Here is a 16,644-nt window from a genome sequence, read left to right as displayed (position 1 = left end):
AGCATTAGGTGTACCTTCTCTGGCAGCCCTCTGAGGCTACTTGTGTCTCAATCCAAACCACACTATGCTGTCATTGTCTATGTGTCTCTCTCCCTTCTAAACGTAAGCTTCCTAATGGTAGAACCAGATACACTTCATTCCCATATCCCACTCAAGGTTCAATTCAAGGCCTAACAGAGAGCAGGAAGGACAAATGCTTGCTAAATGAATGGGGTGGCCTTTGAGCTAGTTATTAAAATCTAAACACTGGATACAGGAAAAAGACATAGAGGAGGAGGGCAATAAAAGGGCCAGTACTTTTGAAATTATGACAGGGTATAAAAAACCTGTTGTCATTGTTGTTTTGGGGGTTTTGTTTTCCTTACATGAATGGGCTCATATCATAAGCCCTGTTTTGCAACTTGCTTTTTTCATGTAACAATAAGTCTTGGAGGTCCTTCCATGCCAGTATGTGGAGATAAGCCTTTTACTTTTCATCTGCTGCAGAGTAATCCATAGTATGATGGATCATGAAGGAAAAGCAGTTCCAATGGACATTTAGGTTGCTTTAATTTTTCACTACTACAAACAATGCTAGGATGAGTATATTTGCATATGTCTGCAAGTAGTTCTGAAGGACAGGTTCCTAAAAAATGAACTGCTGGGCCAAAGGAATATACATTTTGTTTAAAATGTAGATAAAAGTTATTTCTATTGCTTTAACGTTTTTATAAACTGGTTAAAACTAAAGAGTATTTCTTCTTATATAATCCCGTTTTTATTTTGAGAGGCATACGGCATGCAACCTTTTCATTAAGAGTCGGCTGAGAATGCTATCCTACAAGGGCCTATGATAAAGAGTTGCACAGTATGATTTATATTTGCGATTGGAATTGAGGTATTTCAGGAAAGGCCTCTGCTGGCCAAACTGGGGCGCATCTAGCAGTAAAACTGTGGAGAAATCTAGCTTCCAGACGTGGTTCCCAGCTTGGAAGCATATGATATTTAAGACTCTGGTGGCAACTAACAAATTGTCCTATTTTCTTAAAAAAATGGTACCAATTTGCACTCCAATCAAGGTAAGTGAGGGATTCTGTTTCCTTACAACACTTTCAATAGTTTAGATTTTGGCACTTTAAAACCGATACTTCATTGTTGTTTTAGACACATTTCTTTAGCTATTAGTAAGCTTGAGCATCCTTTCCCATTCATTAACTAGTTGTCTATTTCTTCCCTGAGTTGCCAAATCATGTATCTTCTCTATTTTAAAGGGGTTGCATGACTTTTTCTTGTTGATTTCTAGGAGACCACATAGCTACAGACAGAGGTATTAACCTTTGCCTGATATCTGTGTAACAAATACTTTCTCTTAGCCTATTGGTTGTGTTTTAACTTTGTGTATAGTATCTTTCTCCACAAAGAAGTTCTTAATTTCAATATAGTCAAAATTATTGCTTGATAGCTTGTGCATTTTTAAGTCATGTTCAGAAAAGCTTCTTACCCTAATATTATAAAAAATGTTCTGTACTTTCTTTTGGTACTTGCGCATCTTTATTTTTTGTATTTGTTTATGTATGAGGTTAAGGGTTTAACCTAATTTTCCCCCAAGTAGTAGCCAATAGTCCCATCCCATTTGTTGACTCCCCACTGATTTGAAATGTGTTCTTTATCATAAATTCAATTCCTATATGAATATATGGATTTGTTTCTAAACTCTTTACTGTTTCATTTATGTATTCTTCTATTTCTGTGATGATAAAATATTTTTAATGACTGCAGTTTAATGATAAGTTTTTGTATGTAATAGGGCAAGACCCCCTCACTGTTCTTTTAAAAAACTTTCTTAGTAATTGATGGGCATTTACTCTTCCAAATGAACTTTAAAATCCAATTGCTCAATTCTCAAAGAAAATATCACTGAAAACTTAATGAGCAATGCACTGAACCTTTTGACCAAATTAGGTGGAAAATGTCATTTTTACCATGTTGAATCTCCCCATCCAGGAATAGGATAGGACTCTTGATTTATTCAAATCTCCTTATAGCCTTTGATGAAATTTTATAGTTATCTATAGAAAATTATTCTACATTTCTTGTAAATTCCTAGGAATTTTATTTTTTTGCTATTGTGAATGAAATATTTATTATGTATGGTGTTTTCTAATTAGCTATTGCTAGTATTCAGAGAAGCTAATACTTTAGGTGTTTACTTATTTTGTATCTACCCATCTCACTGAATTTTCTTATTCTAATAATTTTCTTTTTTATTCTGTTTGATTATCTAACTAGACACCCATATCATCTTCAAATCACGCTAACTCTTTCTTTCCAATATTTATACCACTTATTTCTTTTTTTAAAGATTTTATTTATTTTATTTTTAGACGGGGGAAGGGAGAAAGAGAAGGAGAGAAACATCAATGTGTGGTTGCCTCTTATGCGCCCCCTAGTGGGAACCTGGACTGCAATCCAGGCATGTGTCCTGACTGGGAATCGAACCAGCAACCCTGTGGTGTGCCCCGGCCCATGCTCAATCCACTGAGCCACACCAGCCAAGGCTTATGTCTTTTTTTAATCCCATAGGTTAAACTTCCAGAAAAACAATGGTTAATGACAGTGATAGCAGTCATGTTATTTGTTCCTGAATTTAATGGAAATTTATCTAGTAGTTCCCTGTTACATTTGATGATTGTTTTTGGTTTCTGACAAAAAGTCTTTAGCAAGTTAAGGCAGTTTGCATTGATTCCTTGCTTACTGTACTAGTTATCTCTTACTGTGTAACAGATTACCCCAGCGCAGCAAGACACTCACTAAGACTTTTTAAATTAAGAATGAATGTGTAATTTTATCAGATGATTTTTTTCAGCATTTATGAAAGTAGTTATAGGATCTCTTCTGTTTAATGTATTAATGTAATTAATTACAATGACATCTTTCCTAATGTTGAACAATCCCTGCACTACTGGAACAAAGCTTCATTTGTCATGACACATTTTTTTAATACACTGATGGGTTCAGTTTGATAATTAAAATATTTTTTACTCTATTAATATGTGAGATTAGGCTATAGTTTTCCTCTTTTTTTATTTTTGGTCTAAGCCTGCCCAGTTATAATAACCTTATGGCATGAACTAGGAAGCTGTTGATCTTTTCCTGTCATCTGATCTTTCAAGATTCAATAGAACTTCCATAATACCAAATGGGCCTGGTACTGTCTCTGAGGAGAACACTTGGTCCATGTTTTAAATTTATTCTATACTGTTATATTCTGCCATTCCTTAAGTCATTTGGTAATTTATATTTTCCTAGAAAACCACCCATTTCATCTAGATTTTATTGGCATAAAATTACACAAAGTATTTTCTTATTACTTTTTTTGTCTCCTCAGATTCTATAGTTAAATCCTTTTTGTCACACTTTATTTTACTTATGTTTTCTTGCCTTTTTTTTTTTCAGACATATCTGCCTGAGAATGGTCTGTCCTGGTTTCTGGTCTTTTGAAAGACCGACCACCTCTTAGTTCATGAAATCTTTTGTTTTCTATTTTATTAATTTCTGGTTTTATCTACAGTAATTACTTTATTCTACTTTCTTTTGGTCGTTCTTTTTCTACATTCTTGAATGGAATGATTAGTTCATTTAATTTGAACTGTCTTGTCTCTAATAGAAGCATTTAAGACTACACATTTTCTTCTGGGACCCCCATGGTTGTATATCATAGGTTTTTATATGTCGTGTTGTCCTCAGCAGTTATTCTAAACAGTCCATAAATTCCATTCTTATTTCCTCTTTAGGATTAGGATTTTTAAACTTTCAAATGGACCTAGTCTTTTTACCACTGATATTAATGTTTCATTTTATTGCATTATAGTTAGAAAATGTAAAACGTGTTTTCCAATTAACCTGGCAATAACGTTGTTTTGCAAAGGTGTGAGCAGAGTTTTCCTCACACTTAACGCCCTTCCCCATCCTATCCAACTGGCAAACTCTTACTCATCCTTTAAAACAGTTCAAACATTACATATTCTAGGGCCAACCACTCCTGCTTTTGGCAACAGGTATCTAGGGAAGAATTTTTAAGGAAGGACCAATCAATTATGAACACGTTCTGAAAGTCCTCTTTGGTTTCCTGACCTGGTCCCCCAATCATTCTCCTCACATGCTCAGACACCCATTCCACAGTCACTCCAGGGGCTAGAGGGAGATGGGGAGAGGGTCTGGCAATGATATTGCACATTTGTCTGGATGGGTGAAGGATTGGGGGAGGGGTGGGTCTAGCTCTTACCTGCTCTCTGCCAGCCTGCCTGAGGGGGGAAGCTTCATGGAGTCAAGGACCTGAGTAGGACAGCAATACTGGTGTAGAGTATGAGACGCTGTGGACCTGAGAGACAGTGAGAGACAGAGAGAGAAAGAGATACAGAGAGAGAGAAAGACAGGGAGGGAGGGGAGAGGCAGGGTGGGGGATGGGGACAAGGATGTGAGAGTGAGTAGGGGGAAGGGAAGAGTAAGAGGAAGGGGCGGTGCAGGACAGGTGGAGGACAGGGAATGGAAGAGGGGGGTTGGGAGGTAGGGAGGCAAGAAGGAGGGAGGAAAAGGAGAAAGGGAGGGCAGGAAGGAAAGAGGGAAGGAAGGAAGGAAGGAAGGAGGGAAGGAAGGAAGGAAGGAAGGAAGGAAGGAAGGAAGGAAGGAAGAAAAAAAGAAAAAACCACAAAGTCAAGAAAGAGAGGACGGCACTCGAACCACAAACAGAACACAATGACAACAGGGGGCAGCAGAGACAAAAGAGCTGGGCTGGGCCTCCTGTGTTCCAGGTGACTCCGTGGGGACCTTGGCCACGGAGACACTGGCACACCACAGCAGGGAAGGGGGAAGGGAGCCCTCCTCACACCAGACGCCACACGAGTAGGGAAGAGCGATGGGGGAAGTGAGGGATGAAAGAGAAAGGCAAAAGATGTAGGGGGGGGGCTCCCTTTATAGAATATTCCTCACAATAAGGGAGGGAGGGATGGAGAGAGGCAAAGCTCTGGGTCAAAAGAGGGGGAAGAGCCCAGGCCAGGTGGGTGGTAGAAACACTGTAGGGGGGAGAGGAAGAGAGACAGCCAGAAACTGAAAGAGACAAGGAAAAGGTGAGACAGAACTGGAGAAAGACAGAGGAAGAGGAAGACAGAGAAAGGGCCAGACAAAGGACACAGAGAGAAGACAGGGAGAGGCAGAGAGTGCAAGAGGAGTGGAGAGGAGAGGAGAGGAGAGGAGAGGAGAGGAGAGGAGAGGAGAGGAGAGGAGAGGAGAGGAGAGGAGAGGAGAAGAGAAGAGAGGGAGGAGGAGAGCTGACAAGGTCTCAGTGGTCTTGGTGACAGGATGGGACTAGGGGGTAGGTGGGCAGGTGGAGCCCAGCTAGCCAGAGGACAGGGTAGTTCCAAGGAGCAGAGGTCTTTGCTTCCAAGGCCAGTGCTGCACCCCCACCCCAGGAGAGGGCCCATGTTTTGCCTCCCAGCGCTGTGTACCCACCCCTAGTGCAGGGTCCAAAGGCCCCTCTGCCTCCTGCTCCTCATGATTAAAGTCCAGAGAATGGAAAGGGAGAGGAGTGACGGCAGGGTAGTGAGGCTGAGGGCCTGTTCCCTCCCCTACCCAGCATAGGGCAGATGCTGGTAGTGGGGCAGGTCCTTCCAGGTCAGCCAGCCCCTGCCCCCCAACAACTTCTGAAGGGAGGTTTTGGCCAGGGCCCGGCATTCAAGAGCCCAAATAAAGGCCTGAAGATGTGGCTGCAGGCCAGGCCAGCTGCCCGCTATCTCACTTTCTGCAAATGTGAGGGTACCCAAATCTTAGAATCTTTCCGAATCTTGGATTCTGAGACTCTTCTTATCAGACACTCTAAATCACCATCATCATGAAAATGACTGTTTCTCAACTGCCATCTATGTGCCACTCACAAGCCTAAGTCCTTGACTCATTATCTCATTAACCCTGAGACTCAGAGACCCTAAGGCTGCGGGAATGTTGGTATCAGCGAATCTCTGTGGCTATCTGGAGTCCTGCAGTGCTGGGCCACACTGCACCCCAAGGCAGCCACCAATCACAACTCTCCCGGGCCACGGACTGCGCTACTCAGGACTCCAGGGTCTTAACGGTGCTGGGCACGCTGATGTCCAAGGGCTTACCCACTCCAGCTGGCTCCCTCCTCCAAGCCAAAGGCCCTCCTAGAGTCCAAGAGGGGAGCCAGGAACCAGGAAGCCAGGAGGCTGCTGAATCAGCAGCCCAGGGACTAGGTCCAGGCCTGAGCAGGAAGGGAGGGGGTCAGTCTACAGGGGTTGGGGTGCCAGATTCCTACCTGCTACTCCTCCCGGGGGGCTCCATGAGTCTGAACCTTTCCCGCAGGCAGGCCCCCAGGCCCGGGCGGGCGGTGCCTCCACCGTGTCACCAAACCCTCCTCCCCAGCCCTTCCCTAGAAGGAGGAACCAAGGAGGCGGGGCCAGGACAGCCGGGCTGTAGGCCAGACTGCAACTGGAAACTTTGCTCCTTCCCCTGCTCCCCCAGGAGGGCTGGGAAGTCCTGGTAAGAGGAAGCAGCTATGAGAGCTCACAGTGACTCCTCTGGGCCAAACCGCAGGCTGGACTCCCTATGTGCACCTCCACTGGAATCACCCCAAGCACCCTGTCAAGTCTGTGTCACTAGCCCTACATCTCCTGAAGACAAAACCGAGATGCAGAGATGTTAGGCAACACAGCACAAGCACTATAGCTGGTGAGTGGCAGAACTGTAAGATCGGGACCTGTTTTGGCCATTCCCAAATCTGTAATCCACCCCCTCGGCCATGTTGCTGCCTTGTGAACGTAGAAACCTTTCTACAGAAGCTTTTCACAAACATCCTCTTCCTCAGCACAGCTAATGAAACCATTTGGTTGTTGTTCTGGGATGCTCCAGATCAAGTAAAATTCAAATCACTCATCTTGGGAAATCAAGATGAGGCCCTGGCCAGTATTCCTGACCACAGCAAAAGTTCTCACTCTATTCTGTGTTGCTTTCTGGACTGCTGAGAAAAAAGCTCCCTGTAGAGAAGAGCAAAAATCAGAAGAACCGCCATTCACAATCAAGAGGCTGTTTTCCCAAGGACATTTCCCTGCCTAATTTTACAGATGGGGAAATTGAGGCCTGGAGAGGGGAAGTCTTATTGGAGTTCATGCAGCCAGTCAGACTGGAATCCAGATGCCCTGACTCCCCAACTACCAACTACAGTAATCTCTCCCCTCCACATGGGTGGGGCTGGCAAAAGGAGAGAATGTGGAGGATCTGAAGGATGTGTGGGTCCTGAAGAGTACCCCAGATCCAGCTCACAGCATTCTTGTCCTTTCATGGCCCCAGAGCCTAGGCCCCTGGCTGTTCTGAGCAGAAGGCAGCCCTGGGAGGGGCCAGGGGGCCAGTGATCTAGAAGGAATACAAGCTGACAGACAACAGGCCAGCCTTCCTGCCTCCCTGCCGGGGCAGCTGGTTCCTCTCAAGAAAGCCAAAGCTGCTGAGAGAGACAGGCTCTCCGGACCACCACAAGGTTGGCATCTGTGGGCCCTTCGCGGCCTCCTCTGCCTCCTCCTAAAGCCTCCCCCCACCCCGCCCCACTGGTCCTCAGGACTCTGGACTCAGCCCCTGCTCTTTTCCATCTCCTTCAGCACCTCTCCTAGTTCCTGCCACAGCTGAACCTGGTGCCCATTTACATTTTTTTGTGTTAAGAGCTACACCTCTGGCCCAAACCTTCCTCTTGGCCTGGCAGGAGTTCAGAGACAGAAATTCTAGTCCTGGCCCTAAGGCTGATGCTGTGTGACCTTAGGCAAGCCCCTTCCCCTCTCTGGTGAGGTCAAGAGCCTTCACTTTGGTGCCTGGTAGAGCCAAGCACAAGTCCCAGGTTGGCCACTTTTCAGCTGGTAACCCCTCTGAAGCTCAGTTTATAAAAGACAAGTGGCAATTCCTCCCTCACAGGTTCTTGTGAGGATTCAGTGAGATGAATGTGCACAAGATGAATGGTCTCAGCTCGAGCCTGACAGAGTCTGACCCCTCTCCCACAGAGGTGAGGGACACCCATGGGAAGGCTGTTGGTTTCAGGGAAGGGACTGTTTCTAGGAAAATATCTCAATCTGGGCCATTCCTGGAATTCAGACTATCTGAATATGTTGGGGAGATTCATGTGAGGACCCACCAGAAGCTGAAGGGAAGAAGGAGTTGTGGATGAGGAGCTTGACTTGGCCATGGGGCACTGCCAAGGCCTTCATTCACTGATTTATAGATCCTGTGGGCCAGGCACTGGGCTGGGGGATGGACACAGCAGTGACTAAAGGTAGCCAATGTCTTGATCTCATGGAGCTTATACCCAAATGAGAGGAAACGGACATTCAACAACTAATGGAATTAAGCTAGGTAAAAGTGGAGGTAGCAGGGGAGAATGTTCCAGGCAGAGGAACCTTGGGCAAAGGACCCGAGGGGGTATCTATCTCCTGGAACTGCAAAGAGCCCAAAGGGGCTGAGTGGAAAAAGCAAAAGGAAGAGAGGTGAGTCTAGAGATATAAGCAGGGGCCCGATCTTGCACAGCCTCAGAGGCCACAATAAAGTTTTAGTATTTATACTAAGAACAATTTGGCAGCCCGCAGTTCATGAATAGGCATAGGGGATGTCGCTGAAGGCCCTGAAGTTGTATGACAAATATTAATGAGTGATAGTACGTATCTGGGGAGAGCATGGCTTTCATCAGATCCTCAGATGACTTTGTGGTCCCAAAAGAATAGGCAAGGTCCTTACACGAGTCAACGCACAAGTGCCTACACTGAGCTAGTGGGAGGCATCCTAGAACCTTCTCTGAGCTGGCCCCTACCCCTCCCCTCCACCTAGTTTCATTTGCCTGCCCCATCTTCACCCCATGCTCCTCCCAGACAGAAGTGCTTGCAATTCTCTCTTGCTCTGTTGTCAGCCTATCTTTGCCTGTGCCGTTCCTCTGCTCAAAAGGCCATTCCCCATCACCCTGTCCCCACATCTTTAGCTCCCTCTCATTCTTTACAAGCTAGCTCAGAGCTTGTTGGGCTCTGGAAGCCCGCTCTGACCCCTCCCCTGTGTCCTTTCCACCATGTGCTTCTCTCAGCACTCTGTTGCCTCTTCTGGGCGAGGAGTTCTGTGAGCAGGGACTGTGTCTTATTTATCTCAGTGTCCCCAGCATCCAGTACAAGGTACCTAGTCACACAAGCCAGTGTTAGTAGGAGACACACAATCCACATAGAGGTGCAGGCTGCAAGATGGGCTGACGGACACTCGAGGGCACTGTGAGCACTGAAATCATGGTCTGATGCTGGCTGGGCCGGGCCCCAGGGCCTTACATGCAAACCGCCCGTCTCCAGAGCCTGGAAGCAGGAAAAATGCTGTTGGGTCTTGCAGCTCCTCAGCTCGTGGCCTCACTGACCAGGGTCCCCGTTCCAGCCTCCCAATGTACTTTCTGCCCACTTTCCAGACCACTTGTCATGACAGGGCCATCGCACTGCACATACAGCCTTCGAAAGTCACAAACATAAGTGCTGAACACCACTTCCACCGCCCTGGCATGCACTTTGGCTCTGCCTGCAACACTCTCCACTTCTCCTCACCCCACCCCGCCCCACCCCTCACCTTACTAACTTCTACTCGTCTTCCAGCTCTCAGCTTAGATGTCAGCTTGGAGAAGCCTCCATGACCCTCAGGCTGGGTTGGGTATACTTCCTGGGTGCTCCCACAGCACCCTACACTTCCCCTGTAATTCTCTGTAATTGTTTCCTTGCCCATTGGCCTACACGACAGTGAGTTTCCTCAGAGAAGAAGTCTGTTATTACTCATCATCGTTATCAACTGCATTTAATTTAGCACATCAGTGCCTGGCACGTCACCCGTGAGTGAATGATTGAATACATGGGTGGACGAATGGATGGATGGCCTCTCACAAGTCCCTTTACCCTCTTTAGTGTTGTTCCCTGTTGGTAAAGTGGCTGTGACCATCACTACGTGGCAGGGCAACCGGGAAGATTAGAGAGAATGTGTGTTGAGGGCTCCTGAACAGTGCCTGACACATAGCAGACACTGTTAGAATCAAAGCAATTCTTAATATTTGGAATTGTGATAAAAGGGAAGGGAGGAGCTGGAGACTCTGCCATGAGCCTGGGGTGATCTCGCCCACTTGAGTTTACCATTTACATGTGGAAAGATGGCTTTAACAATAATCAGAAAAGTATCGTTTCTATTGGAAATAATGGCAGCAGCTGCTATGTGCCACAGCAGAAACAGGAGTCTCCAGAGAAGGAGGTGGGCAGCCTCCAGTCTCAGGCAGGAAACGGGAGGCCAGGACTGAGGCCAGAGCCACGGGCATACTGCCTCTGCATCCGGAGAGCAGTCATTACGGCCACAGCTGGTTCCCAACTCTTTACTCACAGGTGAAAATTTGTCTAAGGGGTCATTAAGGCCCTCTATAATTAATGGAAAAACTGCAGGGTTTGTATTAATGGAAAACTAAGCTCAAGCATCAAGCTGATAATATTGATAATGTGCGCTTGTAATTATAGACTGCAGATAACTATAAATTCAGTCACTGCACTAATAAAATGTAAAAATTCCTGAAGCAACCAAGAACCTGGTGGCAGCTGCACCATGAGTAGCATTATGCCAGTTGTTCTGAGGCTGTGAAAATCCCCACATACTGGGAGCAGTGGTAATAGTCACTGTGCACTTAAAAGCACAAAATAAGGGGAAATTTTTAGATAAAACAGGGCGTTTTGATGCAAGAACATGAAATTTGAAAGCACTGTGAGCAAAGGTCAATTTGCATTACAGTAGGAAACAAAACCTTGATGGAATCTTACAATAATGGGCCTCTGAGCAGACTGCCACCCAGGCTCCGACCTTCCTGTGGGCACAAAAACTGTGCTCATGGCAGAAGGCCAACCATCAAGTATTTGACCTCTCTACCCTCGTCCTCTTTGAAGGGAATCGACTCCCACCTACAGCGCCTTGCCACCTTGTGTTACCACAAGCTAGACAGAAACGCTGCAGTCATGTGGCTGTGGACCCTGAAGCCGGAAGGTCATGTTGCTTCCAGGTTGGTGGCCACATCAGGCTATGTGAAAGCAGAGGAAGCCAGTCAAGAGACAGGAGTCAATGACAAAGAGATGACAGGGACCCGGCAAGCCATGAGAGATGACAGGCAAGACGTGGGTGCCAGAGATAGAGAGACAGGGAGACAGAGACAGAGACAGAGATAGAGACAGGGACAGAGATAGAGACAGAGATATCTTGGTTTCTTGGTCCCATTTCCAGTGGGTGAGGCCTGGCTATACTTCATTTACTATTCTTAGATTCTGTGAGATGTAGCCTCATAATAGTTCCCCCCACCCTTTATTCTTGAGCAAATTTGAGCGGGTTTGTGTTCCCTGCCACAAAATTCACCCAGACTAAGACAAGGGAAAATTGGAGATATAAGTGCAGGGCTTGCATAAGCAAAAACGCAAAGAGAACACTTATGTAGGGAGGGGTGAATGTAATTATAAAGCATTCGTGTTTGTTCACCCAAATGGTCCCTCGTTTCCTGACACTGTCTACCACAGACGAACGCTAAAGACACACACACACACACACACACACACACACACACACACACACACACTGACATCCAGTGGCACACAGAAACAAAGGCAGCAACAACCAGACTTGCTCCTATGCAGACACCCTGACATGCACAGACACTCAGTAGCCTGTAGCACTGCCCCTGCACTCCTCACACCCGCATGGACAGGGCTGGCCGGCCGGCAGCAGTGCACCCACATGCATGAACACAGTAGCGTTGCCCGCAAGGCTTGGTTTGAGCCAGGAGTGGAGGCTTCACTGGGCGCTGAGCAGCCTCCCTCCCCAGCTGCCAAATGACTCATCCCCAGGGCTGCTAATTAAAGCCAGGACAGAGGGGACAGAAGCTAGGGGAGGGGAAGAGAGAGTTTATTTTTGTGCCAACCAGGCACTCAGCCAGCTTAGGGGTCACCTACTTCCTGGGGCTGGGCCAGGTGGGGGGCAAGGGAGTGCAAACAGGAAGGGGAGGGAGGACCCTCTTGCCCCTTCTTGTCTCCTGTGAGCTTCATGGAAAGGTACCTTCTTTGGGAAAATTACCCAACTTCCCCCGCCTCCCTCCTCCTCTATCCCGCTGTCAGATTCCAGCTCCACCCCTTCCAGACTCTTGTCCTTACAGCTGGCTTCTCAGCAGCAGCACACTCCCATTTGGGCTTGCCAGAACTGGCTTATCTGTGTCTCTACCCTGCTTCTGTCCCAGCTCTCTCTTGCCCCAAGGACCACACAATACAGGCCTGGTACATAGGGAATGCTCTGTGGTACTTCTGGAATATGATTGGGTTAACCCCAGTACAGCGCAACATGGTGACTGCAACTCTGGTGGCCTAGATCCCTAGCCTAGTTCCACCACAGGGGGAATCATTTTAGTCCTCCAAGCCTCGGTTTCCTCATCTGTGAAGTAACAAGAATATGTACCCTATAGGATTATTGTGAGGATTAAATGAGAAAATACAGGAAAAGTGCCCAGCACGGTGCCTAGCATATAACATAGCTTTAATGATCAGCTGGTAAGTGCTGCTGCTAACACCCCCATCAGGCCTGGTGCGACAGAGCCAGGTTCCAGGCTTGGCTCCACCACATACTACACAAGGGACTGCAGACAAAGTCACATAAGCTCTCAGAGCACTGTCTGTTATATAAAGTGGGATTTGTGACATGACACCATAGATTTACTGTAAAGAACAGGTGGCAAACATAAGGCCCGTGGGCATCAGCACTCCCCACCTTGTTTTATCCGGCCCAGAACCTTGATTCTACCTGGCGGCAGCGCCAAGCTCTCGCTTAACTGTTAAGGAGTAGTTACATGTATACGGTCCTAAAATTACATCCGGCCCTTCTACGGCAACTGCAAGGCTGATGTGCCCCCCCCGTGAAAATGAGTGTGACATCCCTGCTGTAAAGATTTCAGCCTGTCAGGTGTCCTGTGGGGAGCCCAGCTCTTAGATGCAGCTTGACAAACTGCAGCAGTGATTACTAAGGATAGCAGGAGGAGCTCAGACCTTTGCAGCCAAAGAGGCCCAGGAGGGAGGAAGCAAGCGGGGACATCTTCCCAGAGTGGGCAGGACCAGAGTTGCGCCTCCCAGGGTGCTTTGGGCAGGTAGTAAGTGACAAGGTTCCAGACAAAAGAAGTGACTGCAACAGACAGCTGGACAGGGTGGACACCCAGGCTGTCGCAAACATGAGGCAGCACGGGAGGGGAGAGCCAATGCCGCTGGGGCCGCTCTGGGGACTGCTAGTGCCTTGGACGTGTGAATGGGGGAACCGAGGAAGGTCGTCTGTGAGCTCTCAGCCACCCTAGATTACCAGGAGGTCAACACAAGGAAGAATTTTAGAGATTATCTAATCCAGACTCCCGATGGACAGATGGGGGCACTGAGGCCCAGAGTGGGAGGCCTCTTCTGGGAGCAGAGCCAGCAGTGGCTCCTCCTCCCACCTCTCCTCCTGAGATTGCAGCGGCTCCAGTTGCCATGGGGACATCCCTAGCTCCTCAGGGTGTCAGCCGCTCCCCACACCCTCTCTCCTTACCTAGCAACAGGCCACCTCCTCCAGCTCTTATCTTTGTGTGCCTAGCAACCCCAGCCCGGTCCCTAGTCCCCTCACTACCCAGTTCCAGCCTGACCCCAACTGCAGAGGCAGTACCTCTAGGACTGGGCTCCTTCTGCTTCTGGTGGCAGAGGCATTGGCCTCTCCTGCCCCTCTGTTTTCAAGTTCTACACTTCACATTTCTCAAGCTTGACTGTTCAGCATACGGCAATGGATTGGGTTAGGGGAGGCTAGAGAGCACCCCAATGTGTTATCCACTATTTTATGCTGAGCTTTGCTTTACTGTAAAGGTTGTCTTGTCAACCCACAGAAATCAGAATTATTATCCTCATTTTACTGACGAGAAAACAAATAAGGATCAGAGAAGTTAAGTGACTTCACAAAGCACACACAACTAGGAAGCAGGCTCTGCTAAGAGCCAGCTTCATGACCTTGAGCCATCACCAGTCCCTCTCTGGACATTGGCTTAAGGTGCCTGGAGGTTTGACAACTTCTCAAGAATCTACAGGAAGTCCAGGCACCTTCCTCTACCCACAGCCCTCCCGCAACACAAGCTGTTCAGCTCTAATTAGACTCCACACTTCTGCTGGCACCCCGTACTTGGAAGCCCTCAGGCCTGGGCCTTGCCATGGGGGTTTTGAATCCACCAATTCTGCTCACTCCTTGCTGTTCTGCTTCCAATGCGGCCGCTGCCTAACGCTTCTCCATGGTGTTTCTTCTATCTACCTAACCTTTCCCCTTCACACACACGTGCGTTCATTAGAGGAGGACACTGGGGTTCCAAGAGATGAACAGATTTCTCCAAAGTCATGTATCTAGACAGTGACCTAGCCATTAATGGAGCCCTTTGCTTCCCTTGCTATGCTGCAGAGCCCAGCCTCTCCTCCAAACTTTCTAGCCTCCTCACTGATGACAGAGGTTAGGTCGGTGACCCAACCCTGACCAGCGTTCTGATCTTTAACATTTGAGCCTTCCCCTGCCTTTTCCAGATGTGTTTTAGCTCAACCAACTGCTAACATTTCTAACCTCACGCTCAATTCCTGAGTACAGTAGTTCTGCTTCCAACGATGCCCTCCATATGCACAGTCCTTCATAGCCCAGCTTAGATGCCACCTTCTCCCGGAAGCCATCCCTGACCCCTAACTGAAGTGAGCTAAAATATTTACATGCAGGCACTCAGAGCATCCTCTGACAGTTCCATGTGTCCCTTGTCCCCAGTTAAAGAGTCTTCCTGCCATGTTTGCAAGATCTTGCCCCATGAGTGGCATGTTTTAGGTGCCTTCCACAGCCCAAGTCTAACCTTTAATTCTCCAATTGCTGAATCCTCACGGCCCCTGTAACTTCCGTGACTGTGGATCAGCATGGATGTTGGGAACATACAGGCTGGTTTGGATCCTGAGTCAGAGTGATGCCACCAGGACCCATCGCTCTTTTGGGGGCAATTCACTGACCCTCTCAGGAGCTTCATGCTCGTCATTTGTAAATCAAGGATCCTAATCTATGTCTAATTGGGATATTGTGAACATTAAGTAAGAACATGTTCAGAGTTCTTAGAATGTGAGGAGCAAATGATCACTGCTATTATTACTAATATTAGGATGAGGAAGAGGACAAGTACTATTATCTGCAAGGCTTCCAACAGCTCCCACAGGGACGTGGGCTGGGCTCTGGGCTTTGGGCCAAGCAGTCCTGGATTTGAATCCAGGCTTAGCCAAATATTAGTTTTGTGGCTGTGGGCAAACCAGGCCGAGCCACAGTTTCCTCAACTGTAAAACAATGATGTTAAGGCCAGCCCAAGTTCTGCCTACAGTGTCATTGGGAGGATCAAACAAAAGGAAGTCCTTGGCAAGTTCGGTAAGTTGTAAAGGCCCAATGTGTAGCACCATATGACTTATGATTATGATAATTACTAAATATCATGAGCTACAGGTCTCAGGAACTGCTCAAAGCTAGAGACATCTTCAATCCGTCCCTTGAAAAGTACCAGGCATATCAGCAGAAATGCCTGGGGGCCTGTGCTGGGAGTCAGCCCAAATTGCCTTTCTCTGAACCCACAGTGGGACAGTCGGGTCCGGGTCCTTTTTGAGACTAGTTCGTTCCTAAATGCTAGAACAGGCTGTGCCCATGTCACATCCTTCACTGCATGCATAGGCAGGGACTGTGTCTTGTCATGGATCATGGGCCTGACTGTGGTCATCACATGCCTCTTGATTGCTTGTTGGCCCACATGCACTCCCATTCCCACAGCTCCTACCTTGGCCCTGGGCATCAGTGTGCTCACCCTGTACTCCCTGCCTGGGATGCTACGGTACAGTGTATCTCATTATGCACCTCTGTCTGTATGCTGGGTTCTTCTGCCCCCTCCCATATCCACTGCCTAGATGCCAGGACTTGGGCTCTTGCATACTGTTGGACAAGCTGTGCCCTGCACAAGGGTTCACAGCCAAGAGGGCATGTGTGGGGGCTGAATCCAACCTGTGCTCTGCTCACTGAGCCAGAAACCCTACTGATGGGCTGCAGTAGCCCATGGAAAGGGAACATTCCTCCAACTGACACACTCAGTGGAGTCTTCTCTTCATGAGGGTGCTGCATATGCTAGTCGTAGCCCTGCCTGGGACCTAATGCACCCATCCCCTGCCTCTGTTGCCTGGGCCCATCTCATCTTACACGCCCACCCCATCACCCCTGACCCGAATGTTAAGGCTAATGGGCCTTCTTCTCACACCCCCCAGTAATTCTCACTTTGTTCCTCTACTTAACACTTGTGTCTTCATGAAGCTCCTAACGGGTTAAGGCATGGGAAATGCACAAATAGCCTTTGTCTCTAACCCAGTTTTATTCCTGCCTCTTCAAGTGACAAATTGATCACATCCTGAAAACTTTCTGAAGCTTGTAAACCTTTTTACCAAGCAAACAAAAAAAATATGTGCACTTGTCACCATGACGTATATTTCTAATATGTACAATGTGTCACATCGAAAGTCCATCCAAATCCCACTACCCAGAGCTACC

General features: G+C 47.6%; 1 protein-coding gene across 5 annotated transcripts in view; it reads right to left on the bottom strand.

Annotated features, from left to right (window-relative positions):
- The window catches only part of IQSEC2 (IQ motif and Sec7 domain ArfGEF 2), a 76,709-nt gene that overhangs the window by 35,781 nt on the left and 24,284 nt on the right, over window positions 1-16,644 (bottom strand). For 2 of the 5 annotated variants that reach the window (XM_045832605.1, XM_045832620.1), the window contains exon 3: window positions 4,265-4,360. The exons of 1 other annotated variant lie outside the window; for it this stretch is intronic. In XM_045832605.1, the coding sequence (XP_045688561.1) occupies window positions 4,265-4,360 (96 nt within the window). Of the gene's footprint in view, window positions 1-4,264; window positions 4,361-6,307; window positions 6,436-16,644 lie in introns of those variants that run through there. 2 more of the 5 variants (XM_045832615.1, XM_045832618.1) reach the window with 2 other exon arrangements.

This window comes from Phyllostomus hastatus, unplaced genomic scaffold, assembly GCF_019186645.2.
Source record: "Phyllostomus hastatus isolate PE091 unplaced genomic scaffold, TTU_PhHast_1.1 phas_contig_10, whole genome shotgun sequence".
NCBI classification, from domain to species: domain Eukaryota; kingdom Metazoa; phylum Chordata; class Mammalia; order Chiroptera; family Phyllostomidae; genus Phyllostomus; species Phyllostomus hastatus.
Note: the sequence above shows the minus strand (reverse complement) of the source record. Positions and strands in the feature narration are given on the sequence as shown.